This window comes from Eptesicus fuscus, chromosome 17 (assembly GCF_027574615.1).
Source record: "Eptesicus fuscus isolate TK198812 chromosome 17, DD_ASM_mEF_20220401, whole genome shotgun sequence".
NCBI classification, from domain to species: Eukaryota; Metazoa; Chordata; class Mammalia; order Chiroptera; family Vespertilionidae; genus Eptesicus; species Eptesicus fuscus.
Window position 1 is genome coordinate 26,962,792 of NC_072489.1, and position 25,581 is coordinate 26,988,372.

The following is a 25,581-nucleotide window of genomic DNA, read 5'->3' on the forward strand; positions in this document are numbered from 1 at the left end:
TTTTCCTCTTTTTTCCCCTTCCCTAATTTTTACATAAATTATATGAATGTATACATTGACATGTAAAGATGTGATTAGTCAATTTTTATATATTTTTTGTGACTGTAATATGCCTTGGAGAGCAAAGTACATATTACAACATATACATCCACCTCATATACTGACTTTTGAAGGAACACGCCTGTGGCTGGGTGGAATGGACTGGCGTAAAGAGATACATGTGGCAGGAAGGTGGCTAGGAGATGGTCTCAGGAATTAGGCAAAAGCCTGAATATGGGGGTGACAGGATAGAAAGCCATTTCCGAAACACGAAGAACCAACTGGACTTTGGCCTTTAGATATGAAGTACAGAGGAAAGTGAGTCAAAGCTATTAGACTAGAGGACTGAACAGACAGTAAACCCTTTCTGGGAGTTTGGACTGCAGGGGAAGGAGGAGGGTTGGAGGTGGACAGAAAAGAAAGAGATGTGTTCATGTGTGGCTGGTTGAGTTTGATGTGGGAGGACCATTGGTGGTGATGTTACTAATCATTTGGGTAATTTAAAAATATTTTCAAGAGGTTTTCAAATAAAATTCTGGAGCCTCTCAGACATACTTATGTCCTTATTCATTTTCTTATGGGGCCTTACTTTTTCTGACTCATTCTTACTTTTGGCAACTTGAGGGGAAGATTATGTATAAACAATCACAGAATCAACTGTCCCTTTTTGAAGAGTAGAAGTTTGTCCATATATGGTAAAATGCCTATTTGTGAAGATTTTCTTCTTCTTCAGTAGAAATACTTTTCAAGTACTGTATGTGAATATTTTTATAATAGTTTTGCAAAGCTTATTATAATTTTAGGATAACTGTAGTTTTCTCTTTACCATTAAAAAAAAAACCCTCTAAATAGATTACCAAATATAAGTAATTTTATCAAAATCGCACATCCGTTTGCCTCAAGGTATTGTGGAAGCAGGCTTATTCTCATGGCTTTCTTCATTCGTTTGTCTTTTCAGAACTTGATAGTCCAGAGGAGTTAGGGAAAAAGCGAATCTGCAGGATTATCACGAAGGATTTCCCGCAGTACTTTGCAGTCGTTTCACGGATTAAGCAGGAAAGCAACCAGATTGGTCCCGAAGGTGGAATTCTGAGCAGCACCACCGTGCCCCTGGTCCAGGCTTCTTTCCCTGAGGGCGCTTTGACCAAAAGAATCCGCGTGGGCCTCCAGGTAATGTTCACATGAGGTTCTCCTCCGGGGAACAGGTAGAGGGCGGGGATCACGTGCCATTCTGGGGACAACTGTCGTAACTCTCATTGGATTCCCTCTCGTATTGCTGATGAAAGCAGGAGGCCATTTGGGAGAATCATTAACCCATTTCAAATGAAAAGCATTGATTAAAAATTAGCTTAGTGGCTTATGAAATAAGATACATATTTTAGGGTTTTTCCGTATAAAAGGATCACCTGGTTTCTGATGAGAGAGTGCTTTTTTTTTAACCATAAGTTATTGGTCTCAGTATGTGGAACAACAGAAGCACCAAAGGGCACAGGTACCATTAAAGAAACAACCCATGTTTGACTTGGTTTATAACATGCCACATCATAAAAATCAGCAGTAGTGAAACTTGCAAGCTTTCAAATTTTGGTTTAAGTAAAATCCTAAATGCTGGGCTTTATCCAAACCAGATGGAACTTGTTTGGGTTTAGAAAGCTGACTGGAAATCTTGGCAATGGTGGTCTTGATACATTTCGGTTAGACCGAACCAGTACTTAACCAGTGAATTTTTTTTCTTACTGACTAAGGAAAGTAGCCTGAAATAACTTAATTTGTGTTGTTAATTAATAGAGTATTTAAAATATTTAACTGACAGTTGCCTCTCATGCCCAAGGAGTTGGGTTTTTAGAGCTGAGCACTCTAAGTCCTGGGAAGGCCTTCCATAAACACCTAGCAAAAGAGACCACCTTACATTCCACTGGCATGAAGTGCCCTTCAGCTCTCTCCCGTATAAATATTCAGAAGCAAAGAGACCAGAAGAAAGAACTTCATTTTGGAATACTAGATTTGAAATCATGAGTTTTTTCCTTTTTGTTACAACGCTGAAAATCCTCCATTTTTACATGGGTGCAAGTTGCCTTTGTAATATTTTACTGAATGTCCTGCATAGGTTTTAAATATATTGGACACAGTATTTGTTGTCTGTTAGTTTAGATTAGACTAGGATGCTTCTCTGCCGTGAGGCTGGATTCCCTCTCTGTCACACAAGCCCACGCTATCTGTTACATTGGAGCAACATTCAGGCTGACTTGTTCCTGCTACAGTGTTGGGTTATTTGGGGTTTGTTTTGTTTGTTTGTTTGTTGTTGTTTTACACCTTTTTGAAATAATGCGAATGGATGAAGAAAAAGACATTTATTGGTTGTGTGTTTTTGGTTATTTCCTCCTCACTTAAAAAGTCATCTTTCCAAAAAAAAAAAAAAAAAAAAGTCAACTTTCCAATGAAATTTTTTAGAAGGGCCACTTTCACTTAAGGTTCTTTTTCTGACTCTAGGCTCAGCCAGTTCCAGATGAAATTGTGAAAAAGATCCTTGGAAACAAAGCAACATTTAGCCCAATTGTCACTGTGGAACCAAGAAGAAGGAAATTCCATAAACCGATCACAATGACCATTCCGGTGCCCCCGCCCTCGGGAGAAGGCGTATCCAACGGATACAAGGGGGATGCCACACCCAATCTGCGCCTTCTCTGTAGCATTACAGGTTTGGTCATGCTGTACTTGCTGTTGATGCTAGCATTTGCAGTGATTCTGTAAGAAAACATAAAGCCTTTGAAATATCCACGCCAACATTATAAGAGAAAAAAAAAAGAATACAACATTTTTACTTGTCCATCACCTCATTTCTATTATCCCTCTAATAATTTCTTTAAAATGATATCATTTAAAATTAACATTTTTCCTACTACTAAATTTAGTAACAATAGCACCCTCTTAAGGTGATTGAGATATTATTGCATCTGCTGGGGCATCTCGGTGATCTCTTGGTGACCTAGACAGAGGTGGTAGGCCTAGCAACACCCTTTTGATGACAGGAAATTGAAGGACTTCGGGAGTACATGTTTTATGAGAAGCACCTGGAATCCAGAGCTCAATTCCTCATTTGATCAACCTAATGTGATCTTTAACTGAAAATCCCAAGATTAAGATAGACTGGGTTTGTTTGTTTGTTTGTTTTTAAGAATAATTTTGATGGCTGATTCACCCTTTGTCCCTGCTAAATTAAATGATTCAGCTAGTACAAATAAGTTGCTTCTTAACTTTCTTGATGGTTACTGCCTTTTTAAACATTAAAAAAAAATAGATTGTCTATCTGAAACAATAAATCTTGGCACTTACAAAGTACACTTGTAAAATCCACTTAAAAATTGGTTACCTCAATTTCAAGCCATTCATTAATACCCGGACAAACAGAAAAGTAATTTTTTAAAAATCAGATAATATCTTACAAGGAGGTCACAATAACCCTGCAAATGTATAAAAGGAGAGTCGAGAGGAAAACTACCTTTAGTAAATGTCATTAATTGAAAGTGTTGATGTTTTGCAAGCTACTGGCAAACCGGGAAGAACAGGATAATGATGCAAATGTTACAGGAGCATGTCTCTTAATAAAGTCACCATCTCTGCTGCTGTTCTCTTAGGGGGCACCTCACCGGCTCAGTGGGAAGACATCACAGGAACTACTCCTTTGACATTTATAAAGGATTGTGTCTCTTTTACAACCAATGTTTCCGCCAGGTATGGAACTAAAGGATTCCAAAAAACAATAAGGAATTAGTTTTATTAGCTTTCGGAAAGTAAAAATTGTTGTGCTCAATGCCAGTATGGTTATTTTTTACAGTTCTGATAGTGAAGTTGGATCTAAATCAGAAATTTAAAATTCACTGTTGATAAGCCCAGTTTTCGTAGGAAGCTATAAGGTGCTAGACTGGATTCTTCTAGTAAAATTTCTTAGCAACTTTAATTTGTAAATACTGATAGGAGTTTTCTCTCATAAAATTCATGCTCCTTCCAATTGTGAAGTTATAGATTAAAAACTCTTAAAACAGGAGTAGAAAGAAAGTCTTCCCATGCATGGGTATGTGTTAGAGGGAAACAAGACTTTTATGGGAAAGAAAGAGAATCTTACCATTTTCTCTGTTTGATAAGCAACAAACATCCTGCTGTTTGTTTAGACGAACAAGTCAGTGTTTTAATTTAGATCCCTTTATACTCTGATTTTTTTAATGGTGAATTTTTTTTAAAGATTTGGCATTTAAGTCACTCCATTTCCATACTTACATTTTGTTTTGTTTTGTTTTGGCTTTGTTTTTATCAGATTTTGGCTTGCAGACTGCCATCAAGTTTTAGAAACTGTGGGGTTAGCCACGCAACTGTACAGAGAATTAATATGTGTTCCATATATGGCCAAGTTTGTTGTTTTTGCCAAAATGAATGATCCTGTAGAATCCTCCCTGCGGTGTTTCTGCATGACAGATGACAAAGTGGACAAAACTTTAGAGCAGCAAGAGAATTTTGAGGAAGTTGCAAGAAGCAAAGATATTGAGGTACCTTGTTCAGAATAAGTTCATTCAATTATATCCCCCAGATACGAAGTTTTCTTTTGAGACCATAATAGCGCTCACTATAAATATCAAGTATATTATTGATTTTAGTTTTTGTTTTAAAAATACAATATAGATTCATTCTCAAATTGTTTTAAATGTTGTCGAGGTTGTCTTAGTTGGTTAAAATATAATACTAATGGATCTGAGTCATGGTTTCCATTTTCCTGTAGCTACTCGAATTATCTTATTTTTATGGTCACTGTCTATACACATTACCATGATTTTGCTTTTTCAAACCCAGACATCAGATAAGAGTTAAAAAAAAATGGAACAAGTTTTCAAAGTCTATCTGAACAAGTGATTGATGTCAGATACTTTCTCAAACATGTTTAAAGTTGCTAGAATAGAAATATATGATTTTGTTTTATACGGGTCCATAATGCGGTTTCCAGTCACAATTATTGAATTGTGAGCCAAAACAGTTATTTCTGTGGCAAATAGGACTATAGAAGTAATTTCCTCATAAGGAGACAAACGTGACATAGAAACTTGTCATTCAGTTAAGGTTAATGTGACTTAAAATCTCAAAATTCTTTTAATTAAAGTTAATATTAAATTATGTATTTATTTTACTCTAAAAGGTTCTGGAAGGAAAACCTATTTATGTTGACTGTTATGGAAATCTGGCTCCACTGACCAAAGGAGGACAGCAACTTGTTTTTAACTTTTATGCTTTCAAAGAAAATAGACTGCCATTTTCCATCAAGGTAAGTTGTCGTCAGCAGCGACTCGGTGAAGGTCCTAATCACTTATTCTGTTTGAAATATCCCCCCAAATCTGAAGTCATAGGAACAAGGTCAGATTTTTGTCTCAGTCCTACCCGAGTGTACTTTTCAGGTAGGAAAGCTTTGTAATTAGTTTTAAAAAGTCCTTACCTTTTCAACAGCTAAATAGTCATTTCTGTTCAAGCAGATGTTTGTGAGACCAAACCCTCTAGTATAATAAAATGCCTCGTAGCTGGTTATTGCTCAGTAATCAAATAATGGATGAAAGTTAAATTCAGAACTCAAGCTTCACCTTCATTTCTGATGGAGCCCAGGGACCTTCTTGGAGAGACTTTTTCCTCAGAGAACAGAAGGACACAGGACAATGATTTTACTGTCATTATTATTTGCTGTTATCCGTGTTGCTAAGACTGAGGATTTGAGAGAAAGAAATTATGAGACAGGAAGAAAATGCATGGAACCCAGACAGAATAATCCTGTGTGTAGACTAGGAATGGAACATCCTAAATCTTGTCGAGTTTAAATGTGACCACCTCGGTAGCCATGTCATTGTTATCATCATCTTTTCCCTTTATTTTCCTGCCTCTTGAAGGTCTCCATAAAACAAACATGCTTGACTCTTATAAAGACAGGATTCCTTAGAAAAGTCTACTTCTGTAACCGTCAGCTACATAAGTTCTTAAATTCTTCTAGATTAGAGACACCAGCCAAGAGCCCTGCGGTCGTCTGTCTTTTCTGAAAGAACCAAAGACAACAAAAGGACTGCCTCAAACAGCTGTCTGCAACTTAAATATCACTCTGCCGGCACATAAAAAGGTATCTTTTGGTATCGGTTTATTTTAACTTTCTTTCCCTGGTCTTGAAGAAGTGGGCCATTGGTATGCAATTAAGGAATGCTGTGTAACATGATTAAAGCTCTTGAAACTCATGTTCTATTGGTCTCTGTGTAGACTAAGTCTCGTTACTGTGGTGTCAGATTCGTATGGTTTGTATGATGGAGTCCTGTTTATTGCCTCTGCTTCTGCTGGTAGTTCATAGATTTTTTTTATGTTTTCAAAGGACATCGCACATTCATTTGCCATGGACGTACTGTTCTGGATACGTTTTGTTGGCTTCTTTTGATTTGCTTTGCCTTCTAAATCAGCTTGCATTTTGTGCTCCTACTTAGTCCTTTTCATATCCTGATATTCTTTTCTGCTGTCCATTATAATATTCCTTGTCTCTGCAATGCATCTTGGAACGAAAAGGAGACAGAGTCAGATCAAGATGATGAGGTAATATGAACATTTCTGCTTTTACTCTACCAGAGATAGAATAGGAATTGAATCTATATAAAAGAAGTTGCAGCAGGCTAAAAAGTATGGGAAACGTATTCTATTTTTTTAGCTTAAGTGAGTAAAGGATATATATTTTTCTTAAAGAATAGTTCATTCTTCATCCACATATGCATAAGAGTATATTCAGTAAAATCATAATCGATAACGATTTAAAAAGTTGAACTCAAGTCCTTTAAACATTTTAAAATGTAATTAGCATGTGTCAAAATATACATTTTCACCTAGTATCAACTGTGTTATAACTTTTAAATCAAGATCGTGGATAATATATGAAGTTTTATTATACAAATTAACCTGTGGTTTTACATAATATATGTGCTCAATGGCTATTGATAAATATTTTATATTCTACTTAAAGAAGTGTATCTTGGCCATTTTTTATTCAATTAAGCTTTGAATGAATTTTTTCTTATAAGTTATCTCCTAATATTTCTCCAAGTTAGATGATAATTGGATTTTTAAAACTCTCACCTCCATAATAATAGAATCAGCAGCCTTAAGACTCAGTAACGTTATTCCTAATGAAACTATTAAGTTGTTTTTAATCTTCTCATCTATACTTTCTGCCTATTAACACACAGAAACAACAGCAGTAATCAGAATAATAACCTTTGTGTGCCTTTTTTCCTGGAATGTACTCACATTGTGATATATGTGCTTTGAGGCCAAATTAATTGGGGGAAATTTCCTGTTTAGCATCAGAAGTCTCTGTAATTCTCGTCTTTTATCTGTAGTTCCCTGTAGTCTGCTGTGTTGGTGCTCATATATTTGCTAAACAATGGCTATTTGTTTGAGACATTGAGGTGGGGTTTTAGAATCACATTTTAATGAGGAAATTCCATACGAAGAAAAAAATAAGGATAAATAAGATATCAACATAACATCCTACAAAATGTTTCTAAACTATGAAATGTCACAAAAATGTTGGACACAGTCTTTGTTTTTTCCTTTTCAGGCCGAGAAAGCAGATAAACGACAGAGCTTTGCATCTTTAGCTTTACGTAAGCGCTACAGCTACTTGACTGAGCCTGGAATGAGTGAGTTTTCTAACACATTTACTAATTTATGCAGATTTTTATAAGAAGAGACATTTTTTCTATACAGTCAGAATTTTGGGGTCATTTGAAAACCCAATGGCAAAAGAAAAACTGCCTGCAAGAAAACTTTACCATGAAAATCTAAGTAACACCATGAAATCTAAGGAATATATGGTACATAGTTGAAGATATGAGGCACAAACAGCCCCTAGATCATAGCTTCAAAACAGGTTTTGAAAAGCCATTAACCATTTTTATTACTTAAAATCACCTATCTTAAAAAACCGCGGTTTCACTTTGATTGTTAACTTTGCTAGGAGATAATGTTGGACCGATGCAGCTTTAAATCTATGCTCAAGAGAGAAAATATTTTTATGTATGTGGGATGGTAGAAAAATATGAGAAAGTAACTTTAGTTGTCATCTCATTTTTCTTTACCTACATAGGTCATTATGTCTTAGTCCTGCCTCTTTTTCTGCCCACTTTGAAAGAGTGGTATTTTCCTACCTTCTTGAGGTAGCCCGGGTTTACTGACTTTCTCTTCCCTCCTTCTCTGTCTTTCTCCCTCCCCTGCCCTTTATTAACTATGTTCTAAAGGCTGGTCTTCACTAGACTGGTTAGACTCATCTCTCACTGATTGTTTTGGTTCATTGTTAACTGGTTTAAAAGTGTCAAGGTATAGATTCATTCAATCATATTCATTTTCTCCCTCTCTTTTTGCCTCCCCTCCCCTCATCCACATGATTATCACCTCTGTTGATCACTGCAGCCCTTAATATAACCCCTCCACCAACAGGAACTAAGGGTGTGAGAACTGTACTGTGTTTGATTGATATAGTGGTGCCACTTTAAACATTAGAGAAAGATTTATACAAAAAAATTATTTCCAAATTAGTGAATAATTTCTAGCTGTTTCCCATTACTCACATGACTTGAGTTTAGGGAGGATTGAAAATTTGTCAGTGAGAGCCCCAACTTTGGTTTTCCCCAACTTCTCTGAAATTAACTCCCATTGTGCTACAATGCAGGAAAGATGTGTGTGTACGTAACTAGATGATTTTTTTCAGTAACTAAATCTCCTGGGGGGACGTCTTTGTTGGAATACTGTTTTACCTCTCCCCTCCCCACCACCACCCCCACACCGTCCCAGCTAAGACCCTCACTGCATAGCTGGTTGGGACTCCCAGGCCATATCCTTAAGCTCCATGGACCAGCTACTTTAGGACAGAAATACTCTGGGCAGGCCAGCTCACATCTGATTCTGGTCCCTAAGGTATTGGTTGTGGGAAATATGAGTTGTAAGGTCAGGTATATGCTAAGTCAATTGAATTTTCCCAACTTATGAAAGTGTTGCTACTCTTTGGTTAGTGTCAATTAAGGTGTAGGTAGGTTATCTTCTTTGAGTTTTGATAGAAGAACAAGGATATTTTTCTCTCTTTTATGAAAGAACATGGTGAACAGAGGAATTGAAAGGAGTAAGGAGGAGCTAAGGAAACTAAGGAAAAGTCATGGCCCTGAATTGGTATTAGAACTCCAAGTGAATGCAGCTTTTCTCTCACTACCTGTCCTTTCTAACTGCCTGACATCCAGAAATTGCCTTTGTTATAAAGGGAACCACAAAATATGTGTCATTAAAACACAACATGTAATTGAACAGTAAGTTGGCTGCTTGTGCGAGGTATAAAACCATAGAGGTTGTTCAGAAGACTTCTTTGTTTGATGAGCCAGCCTTCAGTGGTAAAGGAGAGATGCTTTACCAGTTTTTGGTAGTTACAAAGATAAATTCTCTTGAGCCATGACATTGGACTGTGCCCAGATCACTGAATTGAATGAATCCCCAAACCTTTCATTTGTAGTGTGGTATTTCTAACAGAGTTAAGTAATATAATATTGAGAATTATGGCTAGGAGGGGTAATGAATGGGTGAGTTTTTCCTTAGTTCTCCCACTTTTCCTTAGAATAATATGCCAGTCTGGAAAAGGGTATGTTCTGAATGTTTGAATTTAAATGTACACTAGGAATGAAAATCTTCACCCTTGTGGGAGTAGCTGCTAATCCAAGGACTGGATTGTAGCAATGGCACGAGCACAGCCTGAAGAGGAGCATAAAGATGAAGCAGATTCTCATTTCCTCTTCGCAGTTCACTCTTGTTCTGAACCAGTGTAGTCACCCTGACATACACATTACCCTTGGCAGGCATTCCAAATCTCTGTGACCAGCTCGGTTTGTTTGTTAGAATTGTAGAAGTAGAGAGGACTAAGTGTGTGTTTGCTCTCCCCCGGCGAGTGTGCTTACCTCATTTGTGTGTTTCCTGTCCCTCTGCCAGCAGAATGCTGGTAGTAAATCCATCTTTGCTAGTGGTAGGTCTACCTCGTGGCTGCTCCAGTGTTTGGGGTATCCATGAGTCCCATGAATATTCTGGGAAGGCACCAGAATTGGGACCTTTGCCATTGAAATCTATATACATAAAAAAATACTATATCCCACTGTAGATAAGTTAAATATGGGGTATTAAAAATATGAATGTGCTTTTTAGATTTCCCCCATGATACCTTTTGAGAATTAAAAGTATGATAGATTATGAAAAAATATGAGATAAAATGTGTGCTTTTATCCATAATGATGACAACACCAAACATGGATATGTTTAGTTGCAGATATATTTTTATTATGCAGTATTAAATATTTTCCTAAAATCTCAAAAGGTACCAAGACTTCACATCTCATGGAAAAAGTGTACTCTTCTTTCTCAATGCTCTTGTGAAAGTATTTTTAAAGTTTATATATTGTGCATACTATGGCATAAAAATTGTATTACATCATTGGCTTGTTTGCCATGATATATTGCGCATGATAAAATGTTTTGTTGCTTTGCTTGCTTATGGTAACCATGAATCATATTTTCGGGTTTTTTTTCTCCCTTTATGTGTGTGTGTGTACACATGCATTTTAAAATCATTTCATATCACTTTTTTTTCCTCACCAAAAGGAATATACTGCATGGAAAAGTTAAATGCAAACATTCCTTTTCTTTGTTTTTTGTTTTTTTCTTTTAAAATTCTGACTCAGAGAATTTCTTGCTCTTATTGGCTTTTTATGGGTGTGAAGCGTAACCGAATTGTGCATGGAAGATGCAGATTTAAAATCCAGTGGCTTCACAGTTTGCACATCAGTTGCCTGTCACTTAAAAGTTATTTTGGATTCTGCATGAAATAGGCTTGAGTGGTTTTCTAAAAAAGACTTTTAGATGTTTAACATATAGCTACACACATCGATATGGTTCAAGGTGAGGAAACATTAGAAATTACTAAAATGAGAGTTTTATGGTTGCACAAAACAAACATTAACCTATACAGGCAAAACAGAATGGCTACTGATATTTCAAAACCAGCACATAAGAAAGTCAATAGGAAGTAAGGGAACAGTTTTCCATTGTGGTTATTTTTCATCATTAATTCTTTCCTCGTGTTTTCTAATTTTCATTGTTGGCCTATTTGGTTGCGACATGCTTTTTCTGTCTTTCATTTCACATTGCTCTGTTTTTTATTTATTTAGTGTTTTGTGTGTTTTTTACTTTGGATTAGTTATGTCTGTAGAAAATTTTCCCCTCTTTTGCTTAATTGTTCCTTTTGCCTCTTCCATCCTAAATCATGCAAACAATTGTACTTGCTTTTGTAATATTTCAAAGTTTACTGACCAATTTTTTTCTCTGGTCTCTCTGTTTCTCAACCATTTTTGTTGATTTTTGTGTTTGGTTTCATTTTAAAATTTAAGAAACAGTTGAACGGAGTGCAGGAGCAACAAGATCCCTCCCCACTTCTTACTCATACAAGCCATTCTTTTCTACAAGACCATACCAGTCCTGGACCACAGCTCCGATCACGGTGCCCGGGCCAGCCAAGTCAGGCTTCACTTCCTTATCAAGTTCTTCCTCTAATACGCCATCAGCTTCTCCGTTAAAATCAATTTGGTCCGTTTCAACTCCTTCTCCAATCAAATCCACATTAGGCGCGTCAACTACATCTTCCGTTAAATCCATTAGTGATGTGGCATCGCCAATTAGATCCTTTCGGACAATGTCTTCGCCAATCAAAACAGTGGTGTCACAATCTCCATACAATGTCCAAGTGTCTTCTGGTATCCTGGTTAGAGCGCCCACAGTCACGGAGGCCTCGCCTATAAAAGGGCTGGCGTCCAGTTCTATGTTTTCCTCTCGAACCTCTCCAGTGACTACAGCAGGGTCTCTCTTGGAGAGGTCATCAATTACTATGACACCCCCTGCCTCCCCCAAGTCAAACATTAACATGTATTCCTCAAGTCTGCCATTTAAGTCGATCATTACATCAGCAGCGCCGCTAATATCCTCGCCGTTAAAGTCAGTGGTGTCTCCAGCTAAATCAGCAGTTGATATCATGTCATCGGCGAAGGTGACGATGGCCTCTTCTCTCTCATCGCCCGTGAAGCAGATGCCTGGACATGCAGAGGCAGCATTAGTCAATGGATCTATTTCCCCCCTGAAATACCCATCATCTTCAACTTTCATTAATGGATGCAAAGCCACTGCCACGTTACAGGAGAAAATTTCTACCGCTACAAACTCTGTGAGCTCTGTGGTGAATGCCGCCACGGACACAGTTGAGAAAGTGTTTTCTACGACAGCGATGCCATTTTCCCCACTCAGGTCATATGTTTCCTCAGCACCATCAGCTTTTCAGTCTCTCAGAACTCCTTCCGCAAGTGCACTCTACACATCCCTTGGGTCGTCAATATCGGCAACTACCTCATCTGTAACTTCATCGGTAATAACAGTGCCAGTATACTCTGTAGTCAATGTTTTGCCAGAACCAGCATTAAAGAAACTCCCAGACTCTAACTCACTTGCAAAATCAGCAGCAGCCTTGCTGTCCCCCATTAAAACATTGACTACGGAGACACGTCCTCAGCCCCATTTCAATCGAACTTCATCCCCAGTCAAGTCATCTTTGTTCCTTGCACCCTCTGCCCTTAAGTTGTCTGCCCCATCTTCTTTATCTTCCAGTCAGGAGATATTAAAGGACGTGGCTGAAATGAAAGAGGACCTCATGCGGATGACGGCAATCCTGCAGACAGATGTGCCTGAGGAGAAGCCCTTCCAGCCGGAACTCCCCAAGGAGGGGAGGGTGGAGGACGAAGAACCTTTCAAAATTGTTGAGAAAGTGAAGGAAGACTTGGTGAAAGTTAGCGAAATCCTGAAAAAAGATGTGTGTGTCGATAATAAAGGACCACCCAAATCACCCAAGAGTGACAAAGGACACTCGCCCGAAGACGACTGGATAGAATTTAGTTCCGAAGAAATAAGAGAAGCGAGACAGCAGGCCGCTGCCAGCCGCTCTCCCACTCTGCCCGAGCGAGTGCAAGTCCGAGCCAAAGCTGCGTCCGAGAAGGACTACAGCCTGACCAAGGTGATTGATTACCTAACGAATGACATTGGGAGTAGTTCACTGACAAACTTAAAGTACAAGTTTGAGGACGCAAAGAAAGATGGTGAAGAGAGACAGAAGAGAATTTTAAAACCAGCCATTGCTTTGCAGGAACACAAACTCAAAATGCCTCCTGCCTCCATGAGGCCTTCCACCTCCGAGAAGGAATTGTGTAAAATGGCCGATTCCTTTTTTGGAACAGACGCTATTTTAGAGTCTCCGGATGACTTCTCTCAGCACGACCAGGATAAAAGTCCCTTGTCTGACAGTGGCTTTGAAACGAGAAGTGAAAAAACACCTTCAGCCCCACAGAGCGCTGAAAGCACTGGTCCCAAGCCGCTTTTCCACGAAGTCCCCATCCCTCCTGTCATCACAGAAACAAGAACCGAAGTGGTTCATGTTATCAGGAGCTATGAGCCCTCGGCCGGAGAGGCTGCCCAGTCCCAACCAGAGGAACCCGCGTCACCCAAACCGTCACCCACGTTTATGGAATTAGAACCCAAGCCCAGCACTTCCAGCATTAAAGAAAAAGTTAAAGCGTTTCAAATGAAAGCCAGTAGTGATGAAGACGACCACAACCGAGCTTTGAGCAAAGGCATGCGTGTCAAAGAAGAGACACACATAACCACCACTACCAGGACGGTTTATCATTCTCCACCTGGCAGCGAAGGCGCCTCTGAAAGAATCGAAGAAACCATGTCGGTCCATGACATCATGAAGGCCTTTCAGTCCGGGCGGGACCCTTCCAAAGAACTGGCAGGTCTGTTTGAACATAAGTCGGCAGTGGCCCCAGACGTTCACAAGTCTGCTGCTGACCCCTCAGCCCAGCACGCAGAGAAGGACAACCAAATGAAACCCAAACTGGAGCGTATAATAGAAGTCCACATCGAAAAAGGTAACCAAGCTGAGCCCACTGAAGTCATTATTAGAGAAACCAAAAAGCATCCAGAAAAGGAAATGTATGTGTATCAGAAAGACTTATCCCGGGGAGATGTTAACCTAAAAGATTTTCTGCCAGAAAAACACGATGCTTTTCCTGGTTCAGAGGAACCGGGTCAGCAAGAAGAGGAAGAACTCACTGCAGAAGAGTCCTTGCCTTCTTATCTGGAGTCTTCCAGAGTAAACACTCCTGTGTCCCAAGAAGAAGATAGTCGCCCTAGTTCTGCTCAACTCATATCTGATGACTCTTATAAAACATTGAAGCTTTTGAGTCAACACTCAATAGAATACCATGACGATGAGTTGTCAGAACTAAGAGGGGAGTCTTACAGGTTTGCTGAGAAAATGCTTCTGTCAGAAAAGATAGATGTGTCTCATTCCGATACTGAGGAATCGGTGACAGACCATGCAGGACCCTCTAGCTCAGAGTTACAGGGGTCTGATAAGCGGTCCAGAGAAAAAGTAGTCACTGCCCCCAAAAAAGAAATTCTCTCCAAAATCTATAAAGATGTGTCTGAAAATGGTGTAGGTAAAGTGTCTAAAGATGAGCATTTTGATAAAGTGACAGTGTTGCACTATTCTGGCGATGGTAGTAGTCCAAAACATGCCATGTGGATGCGCTTTACTGAGGACAGATTAGACAGAGGGAGAGAGAAGTTGATGTATGAAGATAGGGTGGACAGGACTGTGAAGGAGGCTGAAGAAAAACTGACTGAGGTGTCACAGTTTTTTCGTGACAAAACCGAAAAGCTCAATGATGAACTGCAGTCCCCAGAGAAAAAGGCACGCCCCAGAAATGGCAAAGAATACTCTTCTCAAAGCTCTACCAGTAGCAGCCCCGAGAAAGTACTGCTGACAGAACTGCTGGCATCCAGCGATGAGTGGGTTAAGGCGAGGCAACATGCCCATGATGGGCAAGGCCTCCCCAGAGCCAGTGAGAGGAAAGCGTCCAGTCTGCCCAGCAGCCCGGAGAAGAAGGTCCTGTCCCAACAGACTGAGGACGGCAGGTCCACGGAGGAAGCCCAAGGAAGCGTGCCACAGAGCAAAGCACCAGAAGGGCCCCAGTCTGGGTTTCAGCTCAAACAATCTAAACTGAGCTCCATTAGGTTAAAATTTGAACAAGGCGCACAGACCAAAAGTAAGGACGTGACTCAAGAGGACAAGAAGCCAGATGGCCAATCCAGAATCCCAGTTAAAAAAATGCAGGAGAGCAAGCTACCGGTCTACCAACTTTTTGCTAGAGAAAAACAGCAGAAGGCCATAGACCTCTCAGATGAAAGAGTACCTGCCCAAAAAGATTTTATGATATTAAAAGCTAAAGATGAGGCCGAGCAAAGCAGTGACATGGTTGTAAATGGTTCTGGCTCTGATGATGTGAAGAAACAGAGAACTGAAATGTCAAATAAAGCGATGCCTGACTATTTTCCCGAGCAACAGGCTCAAGACTTGGCATGTCACGTAGCCTCAGATTTAGCCACTAAGGGACCCTGGGACAAAAAGGTCTTTAGAACGTGGGAAAGTTCTGGAGCCGCTAACAATAAGTCGCAGAAAGAAAAGCTTTCGCATGTACTTGTTCATGATGTAAGAGAGAATCACATTGGTCACCCTGAGAGTAAACTGGTTGATCACAGGAGTGAATTTGTGTCTGTGACTGAGAGAGAACACAAATTGTTAACAAATGGCTCTCTCTCAGAAGTTAAGGAAATGACTGTAAAATCTCCCTCCAAAAAGGTCTTATACAGGGAATATGTTGTGAAAGAAGGGGACCGTCCTGGCGGGGCTCTCGACCAACCTCCGAGGAGAAGTGAGAGCTCGGCGGCGGCGGCGTCGCACATCCCAGTCAGAATGGCCGATGAGCGGAGAATGCCGTCTTCTAGCGTTCCCGTTGGTCTTTGTGAGCAGTCGCCATTTCCAAAGCACGAACTATCACCAAAGTCACCCCAGTCGAGTCACACGGAGACAGTGGAGACACAGCACTTTAATTCTCTAGAAGAAGAAAAAGTTACCTATTCAGAAATCAGCAAAGTGTCCAAACAGCAGAGTTATGTAGGCTTATGCCCCTCTCTCGATGAAACTGAAAGCTCCCCCACCAAATCTCCTGATTCTTTAGACTTTAGCCCAGGAAAAGAATCTCCCTCTAGCGAAGTATTCGACCACAGTCCCATTGATGGATTGGAAAAAGCTGCACCACTAGCCCCGTCAGAGGGAGGGAAAGAGATAAAAACTTTACCTGTTTATGTCAGTTTTGTGCAGGTGGGGAAGCAATATGAAAAGGAGATACAACAAGGAAGTGTAAAAAAAATCATCAGCCAGGAATGTAAGACAGTACAAGAGACCAGGGGGGCCTTTTATACAACTAGACAGCAAAAGCAGCCTCCTTCTCCCCAAGGCAGCCCGGAAGATGATACTCTAGAGCAAGTTTCCTTTCTAGACAGCTCTGGGAAAAGCCCTTTAACTCCAGAAACGCCCAGTTCAGAGGAAGTGAGCTATGAATTTACGTCTAAGACACCAGACTCACTCATAGCTTATATACCAGGTAAACCCAGCCCCATTCCCGAGGTTTCTGAGGAATCGGAGGAGGAGGAGCAGGGCAAGTCGTCCTCCTTAAAGCAGCCTACAGTGGAGGAGATAATAGGCGCACACGAAATGCCTAGCAGTGTGAGCAAAGACTCTAACCAAAGGCCCAAAACCAACAGAGTTGCCTATATCGAGTTTCCCCCTCCGCCGCCGCTGGATGCCGACCAGATTGAGTCGGAGAAGCATCTTTATCTGCCTGAAAGAGAGGCTGGCATGATCGAAGTCAGTCTGCAAGATGAGCATGACAAGTACCAGCTGGCTGAGCCAGTCATCCGAGTGCAGCCACCCTCTCCAGTTCCTCCTGGGGCAGACGTCAGTGATTCGAGCGATGACGAATCACTTTATCAACCAGTGCCGGTTAAAAAATACACCTTCAAATTAAAGGAAGCAGACAGTGATCAAAAAGAAATGGCAAAACCCAAAGCTTCTGCTGAAAAGGCTTCCAACCAGAAAGAATTAGAAACTAATGGATCTGGAAAAGATCATGAATTTGGCCTTGATTCGCCTCAGAATGAAACTGCCCAGAATGGGAACAATGACCAGTCCATCACAGAGTGCTCCATTGCTACCACGGCCGAGTTTTCTCATGATACAGATGCCACAGAGATTGACTCTCTTGATGGCTACGACCTGCAAGATGAAGACGATGGCTTGACGGAGAGTGATTCCAAACTCCCAAGTCAGACCATGGAAATTAAGAAAGACATCTGGAACACGGAGGGCATTCTGAAGCCAGCCGACCGCTCCTTTAGCCAAAGTAAACTTGAGGTCATCGAGGAAGAGGGAAGGGTGGGACCAGAGGAAGATAAGCCATCTTCGAAAAGTTCTTCGTCCGAAAAGACTCCTGATAAGACTGATCCGAAGTCAGGGGCCCAGTTTTTCACCCTAGAAGGCAGACATCCTGACAGATCAGTGTTTCCTGATACTTATTTCAGTTACAAAGTAGATGAAGAATTTGCCACTCCTTTTAAAACAGTAGCTACCAAAGGTCTAGATTTTGACCCTTGGTCTAATAACCGAGGGGATGATGAAGTTTTTGACAGTAAATCCCGGGAAGATGAAACTAAGCCATTTGGTCTGGCTGTGGAAGACCGCTCTCCAGCAACAACCCCTGATACAACGCCAGCCAGAACGCCAACCGATGAAAGTACCCCAACTAGTGAGCCTAACCCCTTCCCATTTCATGAAGGAAAAATGTTTGAGATGACTCGCAGTGGTGCAATTGACATGAGCAAGAGGGATTTTGTTGAAGAGAGGCTCCAATTTTTCCAGATTGGTGAGCATACTTCTGAAGGGAAGTCAGGGGACCAGGGGGAAGGGGATAAAAGTATGGTCACTGCCACACCACAGCCACAGTCAGGGGACACCACTGTAGAAACCAATCTAGAGAGAAATGTAGAGGCACCTGCGGTCGAACCTAAACCCAGCATCCCGACCAGCGGAGAGTGTCAGGAAGGCACACCCGGTAGTGCCTCCCTGGAGAAGTCAGCAGCAGCCACTAACACCTTGAAAGGTGACCCCAAGTTGCGCACGCCTATAAAAATGGGGATTTCTGCGTCCACCATGACCATGAAGAAAGAAGGCCCTGGAGAAGTCGCAGATAAGATAGAAGCTGTGATGACCAGTTGTCAGGGATTAGAAAATGAAGCTATAACAGTGGTTTCCAATTCAGCCGATAGCCACATGGGTGCTAGGCCCCAAGAAAAACACGATTTTCAAAAAGATAACTTTAATAACAACAACAATTTGGATTCTTCCACTATACAGACAGATAACATTACAAGTATCGTAGTTCTGACAGAACACGCCGCACCCACTCGTACCACAGAGAAAGCTAATCCAGTGAAAAGCTCGTCAGGAAAAAAGGCAGGGGTGCCACAGGGACACTGTGTGAGAGAGAAGCAGAAAGTGCTTGGAGAGCAGCAAAAGACACAGGCACCGGTAGGGATTAGGCGAAAATCCAAACTTCCCATAAAGGCCACTGCATCAAAAGATACCTTCCCACCAAATCCTATGCCAAACATGAAAGTGAGTAAAATGAAGCAGGTTAGTCCATCTGAGAAAACCAAAACCCGTACCTCTTCTTCATGTCTAGACGTGAAGTCCAGAATTCCAGTAAAAAACACACACAGGGGTAACACGGCCCCAGGTAGAAAAGCATGCACCCCACAAAAGCAAGGGCAGCCAGAGAAAGACAAGGCCAAGCAGCTTCCATCCAAGTTGCCAGTAAAGGTAAGACCCACCTGTGTCACCACCTCCAATGCTACCACCACGGTTCCAGTCAGGAAGAGTCAGCTTAAGGAAGTTTGTAAACATTCCATTGAATATTTTAAGGGAATTAGTGGTGAGACCTTAAAGCTTGTGGACCGCCTCTCTGAAGAAGAAAAAAAGATGCAGTCCGAGTGGTCGGATGAGGAAGACAGTACCTCCAGAAACACGTCGTTGTCCGAGAGTTCCCGGGGTGGCCCGCCTTCAGTTACAACGAAGTCTGCTAGAGATAAGAAAACAGAGGCAGCGCCTTTAAAATCAAAGAGTGAAAAGGCCGGCAGTGAGAAAAGGAGCAGTAGGAGGACTGGTGAGAATGAAGGCAGTCAGGCTTCTCGAGCACTCTTTGCTCACATCCCGGAGAACGAGCCTAGTTTGTAAACACTTTCCCACTCGTAGACCCTAGTGCATGAACTGTCGTGATTGCTTGTGGAGTGACTTAACCGTAGCTTCTCATTCTGTCATTGTCATCTGTATGTGCTGTCTATACACTCCTCTTTCTTCCTTTTAACCAAAACTGCACCGTAGACAGCTAGGGAAGCATGCTGAGGATATTGGTGTCATTCACGATGAGCAACTTTTCTTCTTTTTAATGTGCTAACGGATATGATTCTGTCAAAGTAAAAGCACAGATGTTTGAAACCCCATCATGGTGTTTTCACCAACACAACACTTCTGTAACTGTTGTAAAGTAGCTAGCCTGTCAGCATGTTCAGTTCCATTACATTGAGCATCCATGTAGTCTGACATTTGGCCTGATGCAGGTGAAAATCAAGTGAGTCCTGTGAAAAGAGGTGTTCATGTAGGTGATTAGGACACATTTAAGTGTACAGTGTTAGCAGTAGTCTCTCTGTAAAATCTGAGTATACTGCTCAAAGCAATTTTCCAGTATCCTGTTTTTCTTGATGATTATTTTAATTAAGAAATTGTAAATCGTAGGTCCACAGAGTCCATGTGAACGGACAGATATCAGGATGGCAATAGTAGCCGATCACCTGGGACTTAGTTGGACAGGTAAGTGAATAAACCTGAATGAAACAGATAGTTTCTTAAATTCTTTCTTATTCACAAGTGGTTCATTATTTTAAAAAAAAAGCAATGAGTAAAAAATATTATAATTCTACCTACCCAGAAATAATTACTGATAGTACTGTATACTGTTACTGTATACTGTGTTTTTCAAGGCTTTTCCTATGCATATTCACTGAAGAATAGTTTAAATCTTATAGAAGTTTAAAATATATATACTTTTTTAAAATAAAAAGTTTAAAATAGAAGTTTAAAATATATATACTTTTAATTAAATAAAAAGTAGCCAATATAAAAAAAAATTCTTAAGCAGGATAGAATCTTGACCAATTCCTTTTCCATGGAAGGATATGTTTACCATTCCTTACTTTTTATAATTATTTAAGGTACTACATACCTGATAAATCTTTTTTTAATTGTACAAAAAATAAGTAAGTCTTCTCACCTTTGACTTCTACATTTCCCTTTACTAAAGCAGCCACTACTACTCATACATGTCTTTCCAAAGACACTCTCTGCATAAACAAGATTGAGTGTATACATCTACATGGATAGAAAGTTACCTCCCTTTATTTTTATACATGTGGCAGGATATCGTAGACAGTGATCTGGCCTGAAGTTCATGCAACTTGATGACATATAGAATAGAACAGTGGTCGCGAGCCGCAGTTTGCCTCTCTGTTGACTAATGAGTTTGCCAACCACTGGGATAGGGGCTTAATCACAAGGAACAACAACAGCCTGTAATTATTGGAATCGAGAGTCTAGGTCAGTGATCTGCAAACTCATTAGTCAACAGAGCTACAGTTTGCTGACCACTGGAGTAGAATATTAAGTGAGTAAAAGATGCACTTCATGAAGAATGCCTAGGAAAACACCAGCATCTCTTGTGCTGTATATTTCTGAACTGTATATCCCTACATATCTTGTACAAAGTTTGCTCAAATTGAAAGAATAATTTGGCTGAATTAAAAGAATCCAGCAAATCTTTGTGCAGATCAATAAACTATATAATCTAATTGCAACTAAGTAAGAGTTCAATCATAGCCTATGTAGGATCACTACTTTCCTGTGAAATCAAGTATATCATGATTATTGCCCAAGGCTGTACTTGGGTTTTACTGTAAATTTTTTTAAAATTAAATATATGTGATACAAGTAGAATACAAAATCTCAATAATTCTTTTTCTTTTCTACAGAACTGGCAAGGGAACTGAATTTTTCAGTGGACGAAATCAATCAAATACGTGTGGAAAATCCAAATTCTTTAATTTCTCAAAGCTTCATGTTATTAAAAAAATGGGTTACCAGAGATGGAAAAAATGCTACAAGTATGCTGAAATTATATTACTTTAACTTTCATAACTGCATATATCCAATATTTTCTATAAGCCTACTGTTAATAAAATCAGAGTAATCATAAAGTAGTAGCAGGTCTTTTGAAATTATATTTGTTTAATTTAGTGCAAATATTCTAACCTATCTTTAGGAAGCTTTCAGAAAGCAAATAGGGAATTTTTTGTGTGTTTTTGTCTGTAGTTCTCTCTGTGACCATTAAAAGTGAAAATATAATTCTGTTAAATTATGGGGTGGTAGGCAAACACTATGAAGTTACTGCTATGGTCAGAGATGGATATGCAGGGAGGTAGAGAGAAAAACAGGATCAAATTAGGGGATCAAATCATTGTATTCAGTTTGGTCTGTGGTGGCAGAGAATTCTCTAATATTGTTGGGTTTTGTTTTATTGTCGATGGCATAGGAGGGTGCTATACTATGACAAGTGCCAACCCACAACAATGTGGAATAAGTTATTGTAGGGTCAGCCTGATTTTAGTAAGTCATTAAATTGCTAAGCATCAAATATGAGAGCGGCCTATTTTGACAGTCTGAAAGGAGAGGAACATGTTTAAAATTTTATGAGATCCCCTTATAACTAAAAGGAATGTAACTATTTTGGGGCTCATCTGCTCTGCATCTTACAATGGAATGAATGTTGCTGTCTTCAAGCACAGCTTTATGGGGTGATTCTTAAGACCCTTACAAATCTTCCCTTGAGTGGCCAGTTTTCTGAGCCCCCTGGTTTTCAGAGCTGCAATAAGAAGAGCTAAAATGCCAGCAGGGTTGCAAAAGCTATGTCTTTGTGTGGATATTGTGATGACTGAAAGAAATAATTTCCTTGGATTTTCAACCTTTTTCCCCCCCTCCTTTTTCAGCTGATGCCTTAACTTCAGTCTTGACGAAAATTAATCGAATAGATATAGTGACTCTGCTAGAAGGACCAATATTTGATTATGGAAATATTTCAGGCACCAGAAGTTTTGCAGATGAGAACAATGTTTTCCATGACCCTGTTGATGGTAATTGAATCCAGTGTTCATATTTATTTAATCATTTGATAAAATTTGAAAATGCAGTAAAACAGGGAAGTCAGTTAAACCAGCTAAATGATGATTTGCTTGACTTAATTTCTCATTTTCACAGCATTTTTTTCTGCCAGAGTCTGCAAATATATACTCTGATAGACCAAATGATAAATGTCTGTTATGTAAAACATGAACAATGAGATATAAAAGCATATGTTATCTGAAAGAATTCAATTTCAAATATTTTATGTGACCAAATGGGAGAAAGTTTAATATCTAGAGACTGCACAGTTTTTGTCATTTTCACATTCACCTTTAAAAAACTAGTGAATTAGCTTATTTTATATAGATAAAACCAAATTGTGAGCTGTTTTACCAAGTAAGTAAGGTGTTGGGTCAAGTTTAAGCATATAGTATACAAATTGTTAAGTAAAATGCTGAATTACTGTTTTGGGACCCAGTATTTAAGTATGTACTGAAAAAGTCTAATGTGTCACTCAAAAAACTATTTAGTTATTTAGCATTGTTTTATCTTCATGTGCTACTTATTTGTTGGGGGGACAAACCCTACTTGATATATAGTTTATAAAAGGCAGCATAATTTCTAATTCAATGAGCATAGATGTCTCTAATAACATAATTCATCTTTTACATTAGCTCCATTTATAGATATTGTAATTTTTCCTTCATTATGTAAATTTGGGCTTTTTTTCATCAAAGTATTAAGAAAAGCATAACAAATACCTTATGTTTTTCAAGATGCTCATCTTCCTTCACAAATGGAATTTACTCCTAAAATGAATTTTGAGTAAAATGTTGATAATGGTGTGGATGCAGGAAGAAGGACTAGTGATATTTTTCCACTATTCCATGATTTGGAAAATATGATGATTCTTTTTCCAGTTTTAAACTGGAAAAGTTTGACTAACAAGAATCAATAACTTTTAATTCTGCATATTATGTGACAAAAGTTCTCAAAGTCAACAGAAAATTTAAAGCATACCTTGTTATCCACATAACATAAGAATGATGGGTAATAGTGTCAAAAGTGGTTTATCTTTAAGTTTATAAACACCAGAGAATCTTGGGGAAAAGCTCCCTTTAAAGCCTTATCTTATATGTGAAACCATGTATTGGTAACCAAGCTGTTTTTGCACTATAGACATATCATGTTATATCAAATGATGAATTATTGCCAAATTATAGTTTATAGAATCTCTTAACATTCTTTGTTGGGAAAATTTTTAAGCACAGTAGCTCTGATACACAAGATCACCAGGAAACAATGGACATATTCAATGGAATTGAAAACTGCATTTAATTTTAAGATTTTAAAATCAGAATATCATTAAATAAATAAATTCACAAGGGCCTTTGCTATATCTCAATATTTTCTATTCCTTGTTTTAAGAATTCTTAGGGAAATTTTAGGAATATGTGTATTAAATATCACTTGTACAGATTCTAAACCCCAGCTAATCTTAGCCAGCTTTTCAACAAGATTCTGGTCTACAGGTGACCATAATAGGAAAATATTCACTTACCTATAGTGATCTGAATTCACAATAAAAGTTAAGTTGGTATTTACCTTGGACTGATGGAAAAACGAGGCTTTAGTTTTGTAGACTAATAATTCAGAAAATGTGCTGGGTTGCGTTGTGTTTTTTTTTTTCCTGTCTCTCCTCTTCATTGAAATTCTGTAAAACTTCCTTTCCTCACCAAGACCAGACCATTGTTGACTTTTCTCTCTGCTCAAAGAGAAAAATACTCCTTAGCCCATGCAGCACAGTTTAAAACATGAGAGACCTGCTCCCTCCGTCCCCTCTATGTAGTCTGGTTAATGAACCTCTGTGTTTCATAGCCTTGTCGTGAATATTCAGACCTCTTTGCAGATGGTTTTCCTCCTGTCTCTGTTGTACCATTTCCTTTTTCTCTTTATTTGATTCATGGTTCTGAGTGGACCCATCTCACCAAGTTTACCAAAATGTCCATATACACCACAGCCCTTTCATCTCTAACACATTTTGACACTTGAAGATTTACATGGAGTCTTTTCTACTTTATCTGCTTTTTAAATCCTTTTCCTAACATGGTTTTAGATTTTTTTCCAAAACCTAATAATCATTGCTTTCCAAATATTAAATTCATTTTTCTTTGCTGTAAATTTCATGTGAAATAAGTAAAAATTAGAGTTGGGTACAATCGCTCATATGCACTGTTCTTAAAATAAGTTATAAGTAATTATAAAAATTGATTTTTGTGGCTTGCTGTATTTAGTCCACCAATATATGGATTTTACATGCTAAACGTTGAATGATAATAAATTTGGCCATGGAATAAATGTATCTTTTATAGTGGCAAATAACTTTATATTGGATTAAATTAATCTGTGTATTTAAGTTATTATATTAAAATTACCAAAATTGATAGAAACAATCTATATCTTAATATCCTATCTTATTATAGTTTGCACTAGCCTTTTATTTCGTTGTATTACATTTAATTGAACTAAACCAATAAATTTATCATTCTGTAATTCATCATACTACATTTTCATACCTGATATAATTTAAGTCATTCCATGTGTTTTTGTTTGATGTACTCGAAATTCATTCCAGTCAGTCCAAATGTACTGTCTTCCATAGGTTATTCTTCCCTTCAAGTGGAACTGGAAACTCCCACAGGGTTGCACTACACACCACCCACCCCTTTCCAGCAAGATGATTATTTTAGTGATACCTCTAGCATAGAATCTCCCTTTAGAACCCCCAGTAGACTGAGTGATGGGATAGTGCCTTCCCGGGGAAATGTAGAGCATTCAGCAGATGGACCTCCAGTGGTAACTGCAGAAGACACTTCCTTAGAAGACAGCAGACTTGAAGACTCAATGCCTATAACAGAAATGCCCGAAGCAGTCGATGTAGATGAGAGCCAGTTGGAGAATGTATATCTGAGTGAGTATCCTCGATACCTTGGAAGTATGGCTGGGGTCCCAAAAGATGTTAAACCAGCAGAGCCACTGAAACATACTAGAAAAGTAAGAGTCAGCTCTGAGCAGCAAGAGAAAGGAAAATCTGGTCCTGATGAGGAGATGACAGAAGAAAAACTCAAATCTCTATTTGAGGACATTCAACTTGAAGAAGGAGTAGAGTCTGAGGAGATGACAGAAGAAAAAGTACAGGCTATTCTTAAACGTGTTCAGCAAGCAGA

General features: G+C 39.2%; 1 protein-coding gene and 1 long non-coding RNA gene across 3 annotated transcripts in view; one reads left to right on the plus strand and one right to left on the minus strand.

Moving 5' to 3' along the window:
• The window catches only part of ANK3 (ankyrin 3), a 302,810-nt gene that overhangs the window by 252,889 nt on the left and 24,340 nt on the right, over positions 1-25,581 (plus strand). The window contains exons 29-40 of the mRNA XM_054728942.1: positions 998-1,209; positions 2,530-2,737; positions 3,675-3,771; positions 4,352-4,580; positions 5,222-5,347; positions 6,059-6,181; positions 6,613-6,639; positions 7,658-7,739; positions 11,520-19,289; positions 19,919-19,993; positions 21,208-21,339; positions 22,222-22,365. Coding sequence (XP_054584917.1) covers positions 998-1,209; positions 2,530-2,737; positions 3,675-3,771; positions 4,352-4,580; positions 5,222-5,347; positions 6,059-6,181; positions 6,613-6,639; positions 7,658-7,739; positions 11,520-19,289; positions 19,919-19,993; positions 21,208-21,339; positions 22,222-22,365 — 9,225 coding nt within the window. The remainder of the gene's footprint in view (positions 1-997; positions 1,210-2,529; positions 2,738-3,674; positions 3,772-4,351; positions 4,581-5,221; positions 5,348-6,058; positions 6,182-6,612; positions 6,640-7,657; positions 7,740-11,519; positions 19,290-19,918; positions 19,994-21,207; positions 21,340-22,221; positions 22,366-25,581) is intronic.
• On the minus strand, positions 2,711-25,561 carry LOC129152016 (uncharacterized). Of its 2 annotated transcripts, none has more exons than XR_008558731.1 (5): positions 24,931-25,561; positions 23,960-24,119; positions 19,141-19,202; positions 15,930-16,123; positions 2,711-2,784 (listed from the first exon to the last, which is right to left on the minus strand). It is a non-coding gene; the product is annotated as an uncharacterized LOC129152016 (long non-coding RNA). The 2 variants fall into 2 exon arrangements; XR_008558730.1 differs by having other exon boundaries at positions 19,141-19,205.